At 32.7% G+C, this 22,601-nt stretch overlaps 1 protein-coding gene across 2 annotated transcripts in view; it reads right to left on the bottom strand.

Moving 5' to 3' along the window:
* ELP4 (elongator acetyltransferase complex subunit 4) overlaps nt 1–22,601 on the bottom strand; it is a 239,663-nt gene that overhangs the window by 204,643 nt on the left and 12,419 nt on the right. For both annotated transcript variants that reach the window (XM_059070394.2, XM_067038061.1), the window contains exon 3: nt 8,025–8,146. In XM_059070394.2, the coding sequence (XP_058926377.1) occupies nt 8,025–8,146 (122 nt within the window). The remainder of the gene's footprint in view (nt 1–8,024; nt 8,147–22,601) is intronic.

A 22,601-nucleotide genomic window follows, 5' to 3' on the forward strand; every position in this document is an offset into this window, starting at 1 on the left:
TTTTTATAGCTGTTTCAATTTTTGTCACTGAAAAAAAAACATGGGCTGGATCTGAGACATTTTTGTATTCTATGTACTCAGAAAGACCAGACTGCACTACAGTGTACTAAGAGCAAAATGACCACTCACTAGATTTCTAATTCTTGTTCCATGATCAGTAAATAACAGATGCATGGCAAGCAGACTTAATCTTGACACCAAACTGACAGAAGGAAAAGAAACCTTTTTAACAGTAACTCAAACTTTACATTGTTAGCAAATAATACCACTTTATCTAACTCTAAATCAATATCTCTGATCTCAATTAAAACCAAGGAATCAAATAAAGGAAAAGATACAAGGTTCAGTGAATAAGATCTTAACAAATGAGTTCAATATTTGGGTAAAAGGCTGATATTCTGGGATCTAAAATAATGCTTTCAAATTATTAAGATACACTTTTACTTATGAATTTAAAGTCCATGAAAAAGAATTCTGAAGATGTTAGACTAAATATTCATACTTCATTACTTTGTTACCAAGTATCTTATTACTATATTAATTCATCAAATATCATATGGTTTATTTTCAATGAATTGAAACTCATTCCATGACATAGATTATTGTAAAGTAATTCATTTTCAATATGAAAGATTTTCTCAATAGTAAATACGGGAAATTTCACCATAATTGATTTTAAATTTGAACTATTTATTTACCAATATGTTTGATGTTAAAAAATATTATATGCTATAATCCTTTAATAAACATCAAGGTAGTTGGGACACCCCTGCTGGTAACCAGGTACCTATCCTGGGTACACACTAAAAAATACAACTTTGAAGCTCCTTAAAAGCATTCTAACCTCCCACTTTGTTCTAACTGTGGCTGATGTTAGTGCATAGTGTATATAACAGGTAAGTCAAAAAGTTAATGCAACAAGTCAAGAATTAACCCTTTGCTCTAGATATCAGATATCTCTTCCTGAATGAATATTACCTACCTGGCATGTCATTTCTAAAAAATATTCAAATGAAGTTTTTGAAACTGACTTTAGCATATTATGAAACAGCATTTAAATTTACTTCTGACATTTTACTTTCTTTCATTCTGTATGTATTAACACATACCATCATATTGTTAAAAATTATGAAAAGGATATAAATAATAGAGAAATCTAAGAATTTTCGAGTTCTTAAGAAAAGTTTGGGCGTGCATGTGTATATATAATTTTTTTATTTCATAAATCAGCTGATCTACTGATAAATGTTTAAACATTTTAACATAAAAATGTAATTTTGCTATATTAGAAAACATTCCATAGAAAGTTTTCATAGAAAATACCCATCACTATATTTGAGATGATCAAGAAAATTCTTTTAGATAAAAAAGTTAACTGAAAAATACTTAGCATAAGTGTTTTGAAAAGCTTTAACAACATCATGTATATTGTTCTATAGGATTTTCTAAGGGGTGTAACTTTTCAGCATTACATCTTAATGCTGACTTCTTGAAGCTCTGACTACAGCAGGCATGAATGTTTCCAAAGGATGATGGATAAATTGCTGGGTGGTTATATAATATATTTTAGGCAGCTGATGGGCTTTTTATCCTTTACTTGTCTTTTAGTTATACACAGTTTTAAGATAATTATGGTCTATAAGATTGTCTTTTCCCTTTTCATATACCAGCAATATTTGCCTTGGTTACAGGTTCCAGAAATCTCCAATCATACATCATAAAATTAAAACTAAGCAATTATAGCATTTTCTCCCTACATTGTATCTCTAAACACTAATGCCTTGGGTTTTGGTCACTCGTTTTTGGGCTGTTTGACACAAATAAGTTTTCAGTAAAACTCTGAGCTGGGCACACTGAAATCCCAACTGAACATTATGTAGAAAATACATAATATCTATACCTACTCTTATAGGTGCAGAAATTCTACTTCTCTATATTAGTATTCAACATCTCACTTTAAACTACAAAAATATTTTGTTCATTTTTCTCAGAGATGTTAAAAACTTTGTCTATATACTGGTATTATGAAGAATATACATAACTGAAATTTTTATCAGCCATAATTTTCTCATCCAGTCTGTTTTAAATGTGTGAACACTAAACATTAAACATATTGTATATATTAAAAATAATACTTTTTGTACTTCCTTATAGAAAAATGAGAATGGCATATTATTCTTTTAAGTCAAATATTGTTTTACTGTTACATATGAAACATGTAAGGAATACAAGATGATAAGATTAAGAATTTAAGAAACATTGCTTTCTTAATTGGCTGAATCCTTCTACATTCTCATTAGCCAGTAGCCTTGCATGGGATTCAAACAATTCTCCACAGTCACTCTGATCAACCTCAGGAAATTTTGCATCTTTGGCAAATTTTGAAATTGTTTTGCATTATACTCAAGAATATTTAACATATGGCTAACAGGAACAGACCAAACCACAAATCTAATGATGAAGGGTGAAAAAATACACTAGTGTTACATGTCAGGGATGTGGGCAGAAGGGCAAAATTTTTAGGAGGGCAGCCCAAAATTTATAGGAGGGCTATTTTTATGTTTTTGGCAAATGTGGTTTTCCAATGCAACCTTGTAACTTCAGGGACTTCGATCCTGAGAATGTGAAAATCAAAGATCCTTGTATATAATCCAGGGATATTAACTAAAATATGTAAAGAGCTCATACAGAGCAATGAGAAAAAAAATAGACAGAGATAAAAACCTACTATGAAAAACAAGAAAGAAATGCAGAAGGCTAACAACCATAGGGGAAAATATTCTGCTTTGCTGTAAACAAAGAAACGTGCAACAAAGCAGTATTTCCCCATCAAATGAACGTTTTTAAAATTATTTTTTAAAAAAGAAAAGAAACATTAATGATGAGTGAAGATTCTATTAACTCAAAAACTAGATATATCTTCAGAGTAGAGGTGCATGAAATACAAGAACATAATCAAAATTAAAACAGTTTAAAAATGAATCACTAAATAAGTTTTTTAATGTCGGGAAATGTTGCGTGTGCATGTTATTTAGCATATACAGCCTTTAACAATTTCATTACTCATCTATACAAGTGATTTCAGTTAAAAGCAAATAATGGCATTAAAAATCAAAGAAGATAAATTTTTCCTGAGGATCACACACTCAAATTTATAATTAATTTAATATTTAAGCTCACTGAGTATGTTATTGATAAATATTCAATTGTCATGTAAAGCAAACTTGCTATTCAAATAAAAACAACTTGTTCTAGGCTACTCAATAAATAGAAGAATGAGATAACTTTGAAAATGCAGCATCAAATCTGCAATGTTATATTAAGTAAATCTAATGCTTGAGACGATTAGGATTTTGTGGAATAATTATAATGTCTTTGATAATACATTCTAAGTGTACAAGATAAAGGAAAATAGATCTGATGACACTAGAATACATTCTTCAGTTAAAAACACCTATGCTAGGCTAGAGCAAGAGAAACTTTTAAGACATTAAAAATAAATGGTCATACCATTTTAACATTTATTTTCCTTGAAATATAAGATGAATTTAAGTTCCAGGAGATTAATTAGCATGTTGTTATAAACTGCATCTCAGTTAATAGTGAAAATTCAATTATGGGAAAGCCAAGTAAAATATCTGTCAACACTGAAACCAACAGTACTTCTTATAAGGAAAAAAATCCAGAGATATATCCATCAATGAGAATTTATTTCAAATAATCATCTTTAAAATATTATTTAACATAACAGAAAATTATCACTAATGGTTTCTTTTCTTCTAATAAGACAGTCTGCATTTACATGGAATGTGACATTACAGAGGAATAATTTTCATAAAAGAAATTTTAAGTCCAATATGCTGATTTAATTCTTTTGCCTGAGATAACCTTCATTTAGATCTTTTAAAGAGCAGCAGTAACTTAAAAGTTATTCCTACATTTTTGAAATCTAAACAGAAGATACTTTTTTTCATATTGATGTGAAATAAATGATAGCATTACACTAACTAGAACAGATTAGTGTATATTGGGGTGACTAAATACAGGTTCACTGGGCTACATCAATATTTGGATTTAATCATATTGGGCATATGGTAGTCTAAACTTAGAAAAGCTGATCTGGATCAGGTAAGATGACTTGTTTCCATCCCTTTTAACTGTTAAAAACTGGGAGTCTTTAAACCTGGGGTAAATGAAGACTTTGAAAGAGGTACATGATTATGAGAGTTTTAAAGAAATCAATTCTTTCATCTTCAACTTTAACAAATACTCTAGTGAAAAATGACCTCCTAGAGAAATCTGCCAGTGATAGAAGTGCAAGCTCCCCTTTGCCAATCCCCTTTCAAATCAACCTTTCTCACTTTAGGAGTGAAAGGTTTACTTCTCATTGTCCCAGGGGTAAACATCTCTGCAGTACCAAACAAAAAGATAACTTAAAGGATCTATTTGGTATAGAAAATGTGAATGTTCTAATGACTGGGGAAATTATCCTTTTTTCATTGTTTTCAGCAAAATTTTAGGTGGACCTAATAAACTAGACAAATAATTTAAAGTAATTTATGTTGATAGACACCGTGTGATTTCTTTTTGTGTATTACTCAGAAAAAGTGAAAAAATAATTTGAGGGACATTACAATAACACAACTCTCTCTATCTACTTAACCATGAACAGCTCACATCTGCAAAAGTGAAAAATATGAATAGAGTTGATGCTGAATCCTGTCCCATTCTAGCAATATTCAAGCAATGATATGTCCTAATGAAGCAATGTAGTGTGAACATTTTTATGTCTATTGATACACTGTATGCAACAATAATTGTAATGGCGACTGAAATAAGAAAAAATGTGTTTAACACTTAAAGTCTTTTGAGACAAAAAGTTTAAAATAAATTTAAATATGAAGTTACCGAAAAACTATTGTAAGGTTATTAATAAAAATGTTGAACATAAATAAAATGTACTACATTCTGACAAAACTCCATGAAGAGTGAGTGGAATAGAAAATATGAATTCAAGGAAAAAATGATTGATGTAAAATTTCCAGCTGTTAAAGAAGAGCTTGCTTATGTATATACTTCTAAAAATAATGGTACTGACATCATGATTGATGTAAAATTTCCAGCTGTTAAAGAAGAGCTTGCTTATGCATATACTTCTAAAAATAATGGTATTGACATCAAATTGCCATTATTTGGATTGAGTTGGATACACTTGTAAGACTGACATAAAAGTCTTTGCAACTAAATAATCTCATAACGAAAATTTTAACATAACTTAGTATACAAGAGGATACATAATTAAAAAAATATTTTTAGAAGTATGAGCGCAAGAAAGGTGGGAAGATCACTGTACTTTACTATCTGGAAAACTGGCCAAGATATAGGATGTGAGTGATAATTGTTCAATGTAGGTTAATAAATAAATGTGAAATGCCTTCTTTGGTTTTAAATGTAATCTTTGTATTTTCAGTAAAATTGTATTAGAGTTCTCTAGAGAAATTGTATGAACAGGATGTGTGTGTGTGTGTGTGTGTGTGTGTGTACACACACAGACATATACATAAATATATGTACACATATACATACATCTCCCTCTAATAAAATTTACTATGAGGAATTGGCTCATATGATTATGGAGGCTGACAAGTCCCCAGAAATGCACAGCAAGCTAGCTGGAAACTGAGGAGAGCTGATGGTGTGGTTTTTATCCAAATGGAAAACTAATGGTGTAATTCTAATCCAAAGGATAGCAGACTCGAGACTCAGGAAGAGCTGATGTTTCAGTTTGAACCCGAGGGCAAGAAAAAGTTGATGTCCAAGTTCAAAGGAAGTGCAGTAGGAAGAATTCTTTCTTATACGGGGGAGGGTTAGCCATTTTGTTCTATTTAGGCCTTCAACTGACCAGATGAGGCCCACCCACATTAGAGAGGGCAATCTGCTTTACTCAGTCTACCAATTTAAATGTTAATTTCATCCAAAAATACCCTCACAGAAACACTCAGAATAATGTCTCATCAAATTTCTGGGCACCCTGTGGCTTGGTCAAATTGACACATAGAATTAACTATCATAAGTCCACCCCTTGTTTACTTGGCACCCATACATATCTCCTTAAACCATACCTGGCTCCAGATGAAGACAATAACGAGGTTGTAATTCCACATTCCTAGCTCTGTCTCCTAAGATTGTCTTATCCTGGGTTCCTCCTCCCTGTACTACGGCCTGGACACTTTGTACGTGGGAAGCTAGGGAAGTTATAGGGGGGACTTACCTTGTTTATTTTGCATAACTCAGGAATCACTGTCCTTTATTGTGTGATGATCAAAATTTTGAAGACAGTTGTTTCATATATTGTGTCCTGTTTTTTAGTTGTTTCAGGCATGATGACTAGTCTGGTCCTTATTAATCTATTTTGGTCATAAGGACAAATTTAATAAGAGTCTATGTTTTTTGACTCTAGTTTTATATTTTTCTACTACATTATAAAACTGTTCTATGAATAAAGGTTTGTAGAATCTAATTACTTGCATATATGACTATCTATTTTAAGAAACCCTGATGAAAAGATAATATTTCTTTTATAATTTTAAAATCCTTCACATAATCCAAAGAAGGACATGTAAAGTACACTGAAATTTTTTTAGTACTAACTTGTACAGATCAAGGTACCTAAGAAAGGCATCAGGGATTAGTTTTCAAATAAAAAAATGTAGTTCTCTAAGGCAAAATGTGGAAGTATACTATAGGCTTTAACATCAGTTACCTAGGTTGGAGGAGGGAAGAAGGAAAAATAAAACACTTTATTTAAAAAAGCATATATAGGCCTTCCTGCCTATGGCTTAGTGAACATTTCCTATATGGCTATAAAGATGTCTGATAAAAAATCTTAGGCTTGGTATGCTGTGGAATGGGCTGTGAAGAACCTATATAGCTTCTTTACAACAATGATTTTGGCCTTTACTCCACTGCTTCTAGCAAGTACAGTACTGTTCAGAAACTGACCAAAATGATTAAGGCCAGGGAAAAGGAACAAAAGAAAAAACAAAAACATCAAGAAAATATCACAAAAGATTAATAGCAGAAATAAGAATAAAGGAAAACAGGCTCTTCAACCAGAAGGAAATCATTTGGAAAATTATACAAAGGTTTTCTTTTTGGATTTTTAAAAATTTAATAAACAAAGTCTGACCCATATGAAAGAATCATGTTAGTTTTGACCTCAGTATTATAGTAATTTTTATGTGTGGGTGTAGAAATTTGTTGGTGTCTGTTGATAGTTACTGTAAATTAGTATTTAGTATTCTACAAATTTTTTATAAATGACTTATTTGTCATTTTGCAAACTATACAGTGAAATGAAAACATTCTCTGAGAGAAAATGATTTTAGATTATGAATTCTAATCAAATAATGGCTTAAAAGTGAGTTCTGTTCTGTACAAAGAAATTAAGAATTCTAAAAGTCAGAATTGTCTTCTCTGAGGTGAAAAGTGTGCTTTGGCATAAAAAAGATATACTATTTCAAGCACATATTTTAGTATTATTGCTTATTTCTTGGAAGGGAACACTTTCTGGCATTCTCAAAGCAAAATAATTTTAATAAATGAGTACTTCTAATTTCTCTATCTTTCTTCTGACTTACATCTTTGGAATACTGGTAATATAATATCTGACAATATTCTGCAGTTGTTTTTCTTTACCTAGATTTTTTAATAGTTTATAAAGTACTCATATCATTACTTAATAATAATTTTGTTTTTTGTCAGTTTTAAATAGCTTATTAATATTTCCTCACTGTGACATAAATTTTAAGTTAAAAAAACTGTCCAAGAACTAATTTTAAAATGAGATTATATGTTCAAATAAATTTGATACTTCTGTTTAAGAGAAAAAAATACACGTGTGGTCCCATTAATGTATTTAAATATAGTTTGTACATATACAAATACATGTTATTTACATTTATAAAAACAATATTTTGTTGTGAAATATTCAAAATGCAATATTGAATTAGTATATTCTATACCTGTAAAATGTCAGCAGGGTCTTCTTTTGCAGATGCAACTAACAAAGTATGTCCAGTGACAATTCCTTCTGCCAGGAAATACTTGAAGAGCAAAGGAGAATAAATATTATATTTATCCTCTTCTGTAAGAAAGAAAAAAATTATAGTCAGAGTCCTACCATATACTAGGATATTTATGGTAGGATGTTTTTATATTCTTTTCTCCTTAAAACAAGTCTGTGAGGTGGGGCAGTAACTACATCTTCCTACGGTACAGTTAGATAGGCTAAAATACTTATCTAGTCAGTGGGAAGTAGGTACTTTTAAGAGTCTTTCTGACTCCAAAGTCATTCTCCATCTACTACACCACCTCTGATATCCATAAAATTTAAAAGGTTATGTATGATTATATTGAAAAATCAGAGATTTGCTTTTTTCTTTACTAAGATTTTCTCAGGTACTGCACCTCTAAAATGGCCATATTCCCTACCAACCAGTTGGAAACTCACACCTCATTACTTTCATGTCACAAGAATTAAACACTTAGTGTTAGATTTGTGGTTACCAGAGGTGGAGAGTAGGGGTAGGGGGAATTGGATGAAGGCAGTCAAAAGCTTCAAACTTCTAGTTATAAGATAAATAAGTACTGGGAATGTAATTTACAACATGATAAATAAAATCAACCCTGCTGTATGTTATATATGAAAATTGTTAAGAGTAAATCCTATGAGTTCTCATCACATGGAAAACAATTTTTTTCTATTACTTTAATTTTGTATCTACATGAGATCATGAATGTCCACTAAACTTACTGTGCCAATCATTTCATGATGTATTAAGTCTAATGATTGTGCTGTACACCTTAAACTTATACAGTGCTGTATGTCAATTATATCTCAATAAAACTGAAAGAAAAAATAGCCCATTTAAGGATGAAATTATACCAATCTTACAAGTAATCTTTCAGAAAAAAGGAAAAATTGGAAAGAAATATTTCAGAACTCATTTTATAATGCCATAATTACTCTGACACCAAAACTAGGTCAAGATATCACAGAAAAAGAAAGCTACAGACTAATATGCCTCATGAACATTTATGAAAATCATGTCTAAAATATCCAACCAAAACTCATTAGTATATAAGAAAGAATAATATGATATACTATGATTAAGTGGGATTTATCACAGAAATGCCAAGTTGGTTTTTCATTTAAAAAAATCACTGTACCATAACGACATATTAAAAAAGTAAAACCATATGATCATTTCAATAGACACGAAAAAAATTTGACAAAATTCAACAATAATTCATAATACAAACTCTTGGCAAATTAGGAATAAAATGAAACCTCTGCAACCTGATAAATGGTATCTATAATAAACTTACAGGTAACAGAATGGTAAGATGGAATGCTTTCTTCCTGATATTAGGAACAAAGAAAGTATATCCACTCTCACCACTTGTAATCAATATTGCTCAGAAGGTCTGAAGCATATAATAAACCATGAAAAAGAAATGAAAGGCATACAGATTGGAAAAGATGATGTAAAACAGTCTTTATTTGCAAACATTATCACATATGTAGGAAATCTTAAGCAATCTACCAAAAAGCTAGTAGGACTAACAAGCCAAGGCTATCAGGGTTGTAGCATGTAAAGACAATATATAAAAAACACGGTACCTCTACAAAACGAGTAACAAACATTAGAAACTAAAATTTTATAAATTCCATTTTAATTGATTCCCCAAACATGAAATATTTTGAATAAATTTAACAAAATATGTGCATAACCTAGCTCCGAATTGAAAAGTATAAAACATTCTGAGAGTAAATAAAAAACCTAAATAAATGGAGTGATATATTATGGTCATGGGATGGAAGACTCAAATCTTTCCAAATTAATCTATACATTTAATGGAATGTCAATGTAAGCCCCAGTAAGCTTTTTGGAGAAACTGACAAGCTAATTCTAAATTTACATAGAAATTCAAAGGTCCTAGGTAACCAAATGAATTTGAAAAAGAACACAGTTGGAAGACATACCATCTGATTTTAAGACTTATTATAAAGCTGCAACAATCCAGGCAATATAGATTTGACCAAAGACTATAAATATAGATCCATGTAAAAGAATAGAGAGACCAGAAATAAACCCACATAACTGATTCTTGACAAAGGTGGATAAATAATTCTTTTTCAAAAAATGGTCTTGGAATAACTGGATACCCATATGCAAAAAACAACAAACACCTCAATCTTACCTCATACTACACTCAATCAAAAAACAAAAAAAATTTGCAGGGGGGGAAGAGGGATAAATTAGGAGTTTGGGATTAACAGATACACACTACTATATATAAAATAGATAAACAACAAGGACCTACTGTATAGCACAGGAAACTATATTCAATATCTTGTAATAACCTATAATGGAAAAGAATCTGAAAAAGTATGCATACATACATATATCTGAATCACTTTGCTGTACAACTGAAACTAACACGACATTGAAAATCAGCTATACTTCAATTGGGAAAAAAAGCAAAAACAAAGAAGCAAACAAGAAAATTTCAATCTTATCTCATACTACTAGTCAAATATTATGCTGAAATGAATCACAAAACTAAATATAGAAGGTGAAACAATAAAACTATTAGAAAAAAATGGAAAATTTTTGCAACCTTGGAGTAGACAAATATTTCTTAAATAAGACAGGAAAGCATGTGCTTTCCAGCCAGAAAAAAAATGGATAACTTGAAGTGCATAAAAATTTTAAATATTTTCTTTTGAAAAGACACCAATAAGAAGATGAAAAGGCAAGCTACAGAGAGAAAATACTTGTAATACATATATCTTGGACATTTTTTTTTTGTAACAGACAAAAACCTGGAAATAACTTAAATGTCCATCAACCAGTGAATGGAAAAACAAATGGTACATTCACAAATGAAATAATACTCAACAACAAAATAAACAGACTACTGATATATAGGCAGCAACATAGATGAATCTCAAAAACACTAAGCTAAGTGAAAAAAGCCAGACACAAAAAGTGTGTATGGTAAGATTGCCTTCATGTGGTATTCTAAAGAAAGCAGAACTAAACTCTAGTAATAGAAAGATGTTAGGTGCTTGGGGGCCAGGAAACATTTTGGGCATGAGGATGTTTGGGGGGGATGATGGAAATGTTTTATATCTTGATTGTTGTGGTGATTACATTGAGTATATACATTTGTAAAAACTCACTAAAATATATACTTAAAATGGTTCTATTTTATTGTATGTAAATTATAATTCAGTAAAGGTGGTTTATGAAAACAATTTCCTATGGTGTAACTAAAATACCATGTGGTAGCTTGTATGTAAACCTTTTCAGCACAGAATATTAGAGCAAATCCAAAAGTATAGTAGATTTACATGAAAATTAATTTTATATATTAAAGAACATAGCCAGTTCTTTAATACTACCTACCACAAAGTTAAAATCTGTAAGTCTAAAAGACACAAAATTGGCTTGATTAGGATTTAGGAGCATTTTATGAAAGGTTTTGTGCGCAAAGGAAAAGAAAAATGCTTTCAACACCTCTGTATGGTTTACAGTCAACAGGTGGATAAGCCAGCAGAGACAAGTGGATGAGATGACCAGCACTGCCTATGGATCATTACAGCTATGACACTGGAAAAAATACTCATTTTATATAACTAAGAATTTGTCTCTGTTAAACTTTAGAAATAGAAAGTCATGTTTAAAAAAAGAATTGATTTTATCTTAAATAATTACTATTAAATCAGTTTACAAAAGCAACCATATAAACCAAGGTCATTATAAATCAATGATGTAAGAAACAAATCTGATAGTAAAAATTTTAACTTCTGAGGTTGATATTTTTACAACATGGAAAATTTTAATTTTTAGAAATTCACCCACCATCCATCACACTCGTAGAATTATTGCTAAAATTTTTTGTATTTCCTTTTAGCACTTTTTACAGAAAAAGTGGCTACAATTATGGTTATGGTTACAATTATTATTATTATTTTCCATGTGAGTACCTCATCCATTTTTTTGTTTTTTTATATATAGTTTTTTCAATTTTTATTGGAGTATAGTTACTTTACAATGTTGTGTTAGTTTCTACTGTACAGCAAAGTGAATCAGCTATACGTATATCCCCTCTTTTTTGGATTTCCTTCCAATTTAGTATTTTATTGAAGTATAGCTGATTTATAATGTTGTATTAATTTCTGCTGTACAGCAAAGTGATTCAGTTATACATATATACATTCTTTTAAAAATACTTTTCCATTGTGGTTTATCACAGGATATTGAATATAGTTCCCTGTGCTATACAGTAGGATGGTTACAATTATTACTGAATTTTGTATCCAACTCTTTTCCTCTTAATCTCACATGAGTCACAGTCTTGTAACTATGATGTTTAAGAGTGCATAATACTCCAGGAAATTTATGTACCATAATTTACAATACTTAGTCATTCCCCCACTATGGACTTTTCATGCCACTTTCTGGCTTTTGTTACTATTAAATACAGAAGCACGAAAGTGCCTCAACTCCCACATGTCCAAGGCAGAACTCAGAAACTCATTATTTTCTTCCATCAAATGTGGTCCTCCTTCTGTTTTTAGAAAATTAGGATTTATTCTTAATACCTCTTCCCCACCCCCTCTCTCACCAATACACCCTTCTCTCCATGCCTAAAATCCTGTTAAATTTATTTTCAAAGTAGTTTTGGAATTGTTCACTTCACTCCACAACAACGTCTCACTCCTAGCTTTGCTACCAACAACTCTTTCCTAGATGATTGCAGTTTCCTCTTAACTTCTTTGCATCCACTCAAATCCTCCTTCAATTTAGCAGTGAGCTTTTCAAAATACAAACCTGATCATGTCACTTCCCTACTTAAAACCTTTCAGTGTTTTCTCATGGCTCTGTGCAGAAAGAACTAAATTCTTTAGCATGGTCTACAGGCTCTGCATGGTTGCAGCCAGAGGAGGGTTTAATGTGCAAAAATAAAAATACTTGTTGTAATAATGTACATGATTATTGTTTTCCCTTTAAAATGTACATGATTGTCATTTAACAACTTTTCAGTAAAGAAAAAAGTAAACCTAAACTATTTGACTAGAAAAATAAAAATAATTATTTGTAGAATTGAGGACATGTATTATAATAGTAAGGGAATAAAATATATAGATAAGTACTGCATAAACTATGGATATTCACTTGTAGATAACAAAAAATATTGAGTGATTTCTCATTAATGAAGAGGTAAAACAACTAAACTAAATGGCAAAGTTCCCCTTTTCTTACCTACTTCTTTTTAAAATAAATTTATTATTTTTGGCCGTGTTGAGTCTTCGTTGCTGCACAGGAGCTTCTTAAATGAGTAAGGTTTTGACTTTTTTTTTTTTAACATACATACAATCCCTACTGATCTTATCTACACTCATATCTTAAATTACTGTCTCTAGTAGCCATACTGCATCTTAACTCAGGACCTTTGCATAGATTACTTCACCTCTTTGGCTAGCTAATTCCCTCAAATCCTCCCAGACCCAGATTAGGCAACCCCATCTTTGGAGAAGCTTTCCTCAAGCCTGGGTGAGATGATCAGAGTGCCCTGGAGCATCCTGTTAACTCCTATACTAGCATTTAATACACATTATCGAAATTTCCCCACTAAGCTAAAATTTCCTCATGGCAGAGAACACATCTTACTGTTATATTGCTAGTACTGGGCACACAGTACACAGTAAATATTTGTAGAATTAATTAAGGGAAAAACAACAAACAAAAATCTATCTTGCCTTGTAAATCAGTCAGATCTACTGTAGTTTGGCTGAAAACATGTCCCATCATAGATACACACACACACACACACATGCACACGCTAAAATACTTATCAACCCTACTTTTTCAAAGATTCCCATGGGGCAGCAAAAACTAATGGGAGGAAGATCACTTATTGAGGGATTAGCAAAAAAAGTAAAGAATAATTCAAGCTCTTCGAGCTGAAAATCACTAATTCTGTGAAAAAATTTTGAGTTGTACAATAAGCATTTAATTAATCTATTTAATGAATCCTCATAACACTGGGCATGCAAAAATGATAATCATGTGACAGAACTGCCAAAAAGCAAATGTAGTTTTGGCCTGAATTAATAGTCTAATTCCTAGGTTGAGAGAGATGATTGTCCTATTCTATTCTATGGTACTCAACCAGACTGACAACAATATATTTCATTTGGGGATTTACACAAACTAAAGCATATTCTGAATGGAGTGACCAGGATGGTGAAGGGACTTGAAAGCATGAGAAATGAATATTTTCCTTGAAGAAAAAGAGACTCCAAGGGATGCAAGATAGCTGGCTTCAAATATTTGACGGGCTGTCATACGGAAATGGAATTATACTTGTTCATTAATGCCCCCAAGGGGTAGAATGAAGCCTAATGGATAGAAACAACAGGAACATCAATATTTCTTTAATATCAAAGTCCACATGAGCTGCCCCAACGATTCCACTGAGACTGGTCTCAAAGTCACCTATGACTTTCTAATTGTCTAATTTCTGGGACACTTTTAAATCTTTATCTTTTTTGTCTATTGTAGCTATTGCTATGGATAATTTTCTTTTTGGAACTACCCTCTCCCTCCCCCATTTTTAAGATACTCCTTGTTACCATTTTTCCTGTTTCTTTATATATGTAAGCAGTTTATATAGAACTCTCAACTCTTTGGTATACAAATATGAAACAATTTTACTTGTTTATTTTCTAGTCACTGCTTTCAAATATGCTATGCCAAAACTTCCTTTTCTCATCTCTTAAAGACATCCAGAGTGGATTCCATGATCTTCTCACCAGTTTCAGTTATTAAAATTTGAAATAGTTAACTTTATCGCTCAATGCAAAGCTTTCTCTCTCCTTCAGTGCAAACTAAGGCTTGTACCGTGAAGGTCTCAGTTGTGCAGAGGGGTTCTACAAGAAAGGAAAGTTCTAAAATACTTCTCACTCCAAGTCCTCGTTCTATAACTGGGAGAGCAGGGAAAAAGAAAAGTGGCAGAGATCAACTTACACAATTGTCTGTCTGCTTTAGGTAGAGAGATGGCCCTATCCGCACTCTGATCTGGTTTATTCAAGCCAGCTGCTTGTAGCCTACGAAGTTATGGTGATTTCCATGTAGGTGGTAAGCATGGTTTGGGGGGTGATGCTCTGCTTCATTCTGGCCCCATCTGTCATTGAAAAACCCTTCAAAGAGGCAGAATCTCATGTTTGGCGGGGCTGGCCAGTACAGTCAAGATTACATTAAAAACAGCAAATAAGTGATTTATTGACCATTAACTATATGCTAAACATGGTGCAACACACATCTCATGCATTAGCTCATTTAATCCTTATAATAACCTTACAAATGTTATTAATCTCTGTCTTATAGGTAAGGAAACTACAGAGAATGTAAGCAGCTTGCCTATGGTGATACAGCTAGTAAATAGCAGAGCCATTATTTGAATCTAGAAAGTCTGATTCCAGAAGCTATGGTCTTAACCTCTTTCCTGGGCTTATTTTTCCATTATCTATACCTTAAACACTGATGTGCCTAGGCTTTAGATTTTGACCTGTTTTTCTTTTTACTCTAGTTGTACTGAGTCTTTTTTGGAGTCTAAGGTCACTCTTAAGAAGCTGATATAAGTTTTATATGCTGGTCTAAAAATATACACAGTCCTACACAAATTTGCATGTAATTTGAGGGAATTAAGAAACCCCCTAAAATTCCATCTCTGGATCCACAAGGGTCTATAAACTTGGGCATTCTAATACATGCCTATGACTTCAACTAAAACATACATTGAATAAAACATTAGTTAAATAACATTGAGGAATCCCGAATATTTTTCTCTAGCCTAAACTTAATACCCAAATATCCAACTGTCTACTAGGTAGAACTACTTGGAACAGAAAATTCATTGTGTTTAAGCTGAATTCATTACTCTACCTCAATATCTGCTCATTCTCCTCCTTTCCTGACTTCACCTAATGGTACTAACTCCAAACTTTCTCCAGCCAAAAATCGTGGGATCATACTACCTCCCATCTCTCCCTCATTTCCTACACATTATATGGCACAGAAGTAGAAACCACCACTCTTGTGAGGGTTCTGTTAAAAGAGGGAAAATATAGGGAAATGATATTTCAAATCACAGCAGTCTAAGCAAAGCTAGTTAAACATTTAGAATCTAATATACATAATGAAATGTAGAAATAGAAAAGTTAGTTTGTGTTTTTATCCTATCAAAATTTGATAGTAAATTTATGATTAAAGTCTTAAAAGCACAGCAACAAACATCACCTCATGTTTAGATTAGGGCAATGAGTATTTTTATCACTTCAAGTTTTTGACATTATTCCTGCAGTGCCTCTTTCATAGTATCTCTTCATTGCTCAGAATACTCCATGATTACATATTCCTAACCACTATAAATTGTTTTTAGCCAGGCTTTCATATCATTCATTTATTCATGCATTCATTCATTCACTGTATCCCTATATTGTTCCCATGATCACAGAGCTTACAGTCAGTCAGTCTACTGAATAAAATATGTGATCAGGGTTTTTCAATAAAGTATAAGTGTCATGAGAAGGTAAATAAAGAATACTACAGAAGTATTTATATAAGAGGAATACTACTAATTGGGCATGAGGAGAAGGAAAGCAACAGTTAAGGATGACTTTCTGGAAAAGATATTTAAGTGGAGACCTAAAAGATGATTAGGGGTTAGGAAAAGAGAAGAAAAAAATGCAGCAAGAAAGAACTTAAGAAAAGTCCTGTAGAGAGGTGAGAGAATGGTACTTTGATGGAATTAAAAGCTTAGGGTGATAAACACAAAGCTTGAGGAAGGAGGTGAGAAGATGAGAAGAGATAAGGCTAAGGTGAATCAGAAGCAAACCAGTAAAGGCCTTAGAGCCCAAATTAAGGAGCTTGCACCTTATGTTAAGATCAATAGAGAGCACAAAAATGTCCTAAGCAAGGATCATGATCAGATTTTCATAATATAAATTTCACTCAGGCTACAGTATGAAAAAGGACTGAAGCAAGGGAACACTGGAGACAACTTAAGAAGCTGTTATAATAATTTCAGTGAGAGTTGTTGATTATGGTTTGAATTAGGGTTGTGGCAGCAGTAATGGAGAGACGTAGACAGAGTTTTTAAATACATATTTAAAAGGTTGAAAACTTTCAGCATTTAATGATTAATGGGTGTGTGGAGTGTGAGAGACAAGTACATCACTCAGGTCTCCAGCATGTGTCACTTGGTAGGTTGAATAATCCAGGGATGAGAGAAAGAGGGACAGATTTAGAGGAATGGGGTAGAATTGGAGATAAGGACAGACTGTGAATTTAGCTCTAGACATACTGATTTTGAGGTGTGTGTAAGATATTCAAGAGAAAATGTTGAATAGGAAGTTGAATATGATCTCCTCATTTCTCTGTGTACCCTACATATGTAGCAATGCCTAGAGATTACTGATTACTTTTATAAGATGAGGTTTTTCCTGATCATTCTAGTTATGGCAGGGACTGAGACCTCCCAGGGAAGAGTATACAGCACTAGAAGAGGGAATATGATGTTAGTATTTTAAGTAGAGCCAAAGGAGTCTAAGAAAACATGAGCAGAGGGGTAGAAGGAAAACCAGAACAGAATATTATAACAGAATCCAAAGAAAGGGAGTACTTCAAGGAAAGAGTGATTAACTACATCAATTGCTGCTGAGATCAAGAAGGAAGAAGCCTGAGAAGGTAGCAGGATACAAGATCAACATACAGAAATCTGTTGCATTTCTTTACACGAACAATGAAATATCAGAAAAGGAAAGTAAAAAGCAATCTCTTTTTAAATTACATAAAAACAAACAAACAAACAAACAAACAAAAACAAAACTTAGGAATAAACCTGACCAAGGAGGTGAAAGACCTATACGCTGAGAACTATAAAACATTGATAAAGGAAATTAAAGATGATTCAAAGAAATGGAAAGATAAACCATTTTCTTGAATTGGAAGAATTAATATTGTTAAAATGGTCATATTACCCAAAGTAATCTACAGATTTAATACGATCCCTATCAAATTACCCATGACATTTTTCACAGAATGAGAACAAATATTCCTAAAATTTATATGGAACCATAAAAGACCCAGAATTGCCAAAGCAATCCTGAGGAAAAAGAACAAAGCTGGAGGCACAACCCTCCCAGACTTCAGACAATACTATAAAACTATAGTAATCAAAACACCATGGTATTGTCACAAAAACAGACACATGATTCAATGGAATAGAATAGAAAGCTCAGAAATAAGCCCACATACCTACAGTCATTTAATTTTCAACAAAGGAGGCAAGACTATACAATGGAGAAAAGACAGTCTCTTCAGCAAGCAGTGCTGGGAAAGCTGGATAGCCCCATGTAAACCAATGAAGTTAGAAAACTTCCTCACGCCATACACAAAAATAAATTCAAAATGGCTTAAAGACTTAAATATAAGACATGACACCATAAGACTCCTAGAACAGAACATAGGCAAAACATTCTCTGACATAAATCATACCAGCATTTTCTTAGGCCAGTTTCCCAAGGCAACAGAAATAAAAGCAAAAATAAACAAATGGGACCTAATCAAACTTACAAGCTTTTGCACAGAAAAGGAAACGATAAACAAAATGAGAGTGATCACACTATAGAGTGGGAGAAAATATTTGTAAACAATGTGCCTGACAAGGGCTTAATTTCCAAAATATACAAACAGCTCATACAACAACAAAAAACCAAACAAACCAATCAAAAAATGGGCAGAAGACCTAAATAGACATTTCTCCAAAGACATACAGATGGCCAATAGGCACACGAAAAGATGCTCAACTTTGCTAATTACTAGAGAAATGTGCATCAAAAATACAATGAGGTAATAACCTCACACTGGTCAGAATGGCCATCATTAAAAAGCCTACAAATAATAAATGGTGGAGAGGGTGTGGAGAAAAGGGGACTCTCCTACACTATTGGTGGGAATGTAAATCAGTACAGCCACTATGGAAAACAGTATGGAGGTTCCTTAAAAACTAAAAATAGAGTTGCCATATGATCCAGCAATCCCACTCCTGGACATATTTCAGGAGAAAACTCTCAATTCAAAAAGATGCACCCCTATGTTCACAGCAGCATTATTTACGATAGCCAAGACATGGAAGCAACCTAAATGTCCATCAACAGATGAATGGATAAAGAAGATGTAGTATAGATATACTATTGAATACTATTCAGCTATAACAAACAATGAAATAATGCCATTTGCAGCAAGAGGGATGGACCTAGAGATTATCATACTAAATGAAGTAAGTCAGAAAGAGAAAGATAAATATCATGATATCACTTATATGTGGAATCTAAAATATGATACAAATGAACTAATTTACAGAACAGAAACAGACTCACAGACATAGAAAACAAACTTATGGTACCAAAGGGGAAAGAGGGGGCAGGGATAAATTAGGACTTTGGGACTAGCAGATACAAACTATTATACATAAAATAGCCTCAGTAAGAAAATAGAAATCATATCAAGCATCTTTTCTGACCACAACGCTATGAGATTAGAAATCAATTACAGGGAGAAAAACGTTAAAAACACAAACACATGGAGGCTAAAAAATACGTTACTAAATAACCAAGATATCACTGAGGAAATCAAAGAGGAAATCAGAAAATACCTAGAGACAAATGACAATGAAAACACGATGATCCAAAACCTATGGGATCCAGCAAAAGCAGTTCCAAGAGGGAAGTTTATAGCAATACAAGCCTACCTCAAGAAACAAGAAAAAGTTCAAATAATCTAACCTTACACCTACAGGAACTAGAGAAAGAAGAACAAAACCCAAAGTTAGTAGAAGGAAAGAAATCATAAGGATCAAAGCAGAAATAAATGAAATAGGAACAAAGAAAACAATAGCAAAGATCAATAAAACTAAAAGCTTGTTCTTTGAGAAGATAAACAAAATTGATAAACCTTTAGCCAGACTCATCAAGAAAAAGAGGGATAGGCCTCAAATTAATAAAATTAGAAATGAAAAAGGAGAAGTTACAACAGACACTGCAGAAATACAAAGCATCCTAAGAGATACTACAAGCAACTCTATGCCAATAAAATGGACAATCTGTATGAAATGGACAAATTCTTAGAAAGGTATAACCTTCCAAGACTGAACCAGGAAGAAACAGAAAATATGAACAAACCAATCACATGTAATGTAACTGAAACTGTGATTAAAAATCTTCCAACAAACAAAAGTCCAGGACCAGATGGCTTCACTGGTGAATTCTATCGAACATTTAGAGAAGAGCTAACACCTATCTTTCTCAAACTCTTCCAAAAAATTGCAGAGGAAGCAACACTCCCAAACTCATTCTACAGGGCCACCATCACCCTGATACCAAAACCAGACAAAGATATTACAACAAAAGAAAATTACAGACCAATATCACTGATGAATATAAATGCAAAAATCCTCAACAGAATACTAGCAAACAGAATCCAAACAGAATCCAACAACACATTAAAAGGATCATACACCATGATCAAGTGGGATTTATCCCAGGGATGCAAGGATTCTTCAACATACACAAATCAATCAATGTGATACACCATATTAACAAATTGAAGAATAAAAACCATATGATCATCTCAGTAGATGCAGAAAAAGCTTTTGACAAAATTCAACCCCCATTATGATAAAAACTCTCCAGAAGGTAGGCATAGAGGGAACCTACCTCAACATAATAAAGGCCATATATGACAAACCCACAGCAAACATCATTCTCAATAGTGAAAAGCTGAAAGCATTTCCTCTAAGTTCAGGAGCAAGACAAGGATGTCCACTCTCGCCACTATTATTCAACATAGTTTTGGAAGTCTTAGCCACGGCAATCAGAGAAGAAAAAGAAATAAAAAGAATACAAATTGGAAAAGAAGAAGTAAAACTGTCACTGTTTGCAGACGACATGATACTATACATATAGAATCCTAAAGATGCCACCAGAAAACTGCTAGAGCTAATTGAATTGGGAGATTGGGACTGACATATATACACTAATATGTATAAAATAGATAACTAATAAGAACCTGCTGTATAAAAAATAAAATAAAATTCAAGAAAAAGATATAAAGTACAGGTGAAAGGATGATTCTGAAACAGGAGAAGGTATAACACATCTTTCCATTTGTGGATAGAGCTATGTTTTCAGGTTTGACGGTGGGAAGTTGTTTATGATGAGACTCTTTCTTCTGTGTGAAATAAGTCATTCCAGAAAATGAGGGAGAAAGTGGTATTGTCTGATGTTTGAGGACCAGAGAGTTTAAAAGGCCACTGAGGTTACTGAGAATGAAAAGGAGGTGATTAGAGTTATACAAAAGCTTGTTGACCAACATTCAATGCCTTCTTTAGGCTGAAGATCATGATAGTCTATAATAAATGACATAAATAACTAGGACGTCAGTATAGGCAGCAATGAGATGGTAGAGGAGGAGGAATAGCCCAAGATATAAATCTCACTTCAGAAAGAATTTTTAAGATGAGTTATCAGGTTTTAGTATAAAATGATGATTTACTGTCAAAGAAACTTGATTGTGAATCTCAGCTACTAGGTGTGTGACCCTGGGCAAGTTACTTGGCTTCTCTCAAAATTTCAATTTCATCTTCTGTAAAATATAGATATTCTCAGCTGATTGTTATAAAATTAAATGATAAAACATACATCAAGGGCTTAGCATGATGCCCAGCACACAGTAAATCCTCACTAAATGTTAAATAGTTTAATAGACTATTTAATAAGTTTTAAAGATATTAGAGTATGTTTTATATGAAATAGGTGTTATAAAAGGCAAACTAGAAAGGTTTAGAAATGAGAGGAATACTAGGAAATTGAGTCTATAGAGAAAAAAATACAGAGTATTATGGAGATAAAAGAAACAGAGAAGGTAAGATCATTGGAACAACTTAATTCTTGGACAATGACCAAAGGTAACTAGGAGGTATATGGGTTCTGAAGTTTCACAATTTGAATTCTACAAGTAGGTAGTTGAGACAAAAGACTCAGGGAGAGTAGGCTAAACTTTCCCTTTGACTAGTCCTAAATTAATACCCTCTCCCTTTAGAAGGGCTCTCGCCTCTTTATTACAGGAGCATACCCTGCTGGTAGTCGCTCTTATGCATGTGTTTATACAGTTTACATGTGAAAACTTTTCTCCCTTCATCTCCCCTCAACTTCTGCCCATATTTTGATTCAATTTAAGCCTTTTCCATGCCTCCTGCACCTGCACAAACATCTTCACATTATATATGTATTGTTCATAGTTATTCTACATTCAACCAACATCCAGTTTAAGTTCATCAAGGGAAAAAACTAAGATTCATGCTGCCTAACACTGTTAAACACATAGTAGGCACTTAAATGTTTCAGGACAAAAGGTCAGGTGGTTTTTTCTAAAGAACTGTACTGATAGCAGTATGTCTTATTT

The sequence above is a fragment of the Kogia breviceps genome, chromosome 7 (genome assembly GCF_026419965.1).
Source record: "Kogia breviceps isolate mKogBre1 chromosome 7, mKogBre1 haplotype 1, whole genome shotgun sequence".
NCBI lineage: Eukaryota > Metazoa > Chordata > Mammalia > Artiodactyla > Physeteridae > Kogia > Kogia breviceps.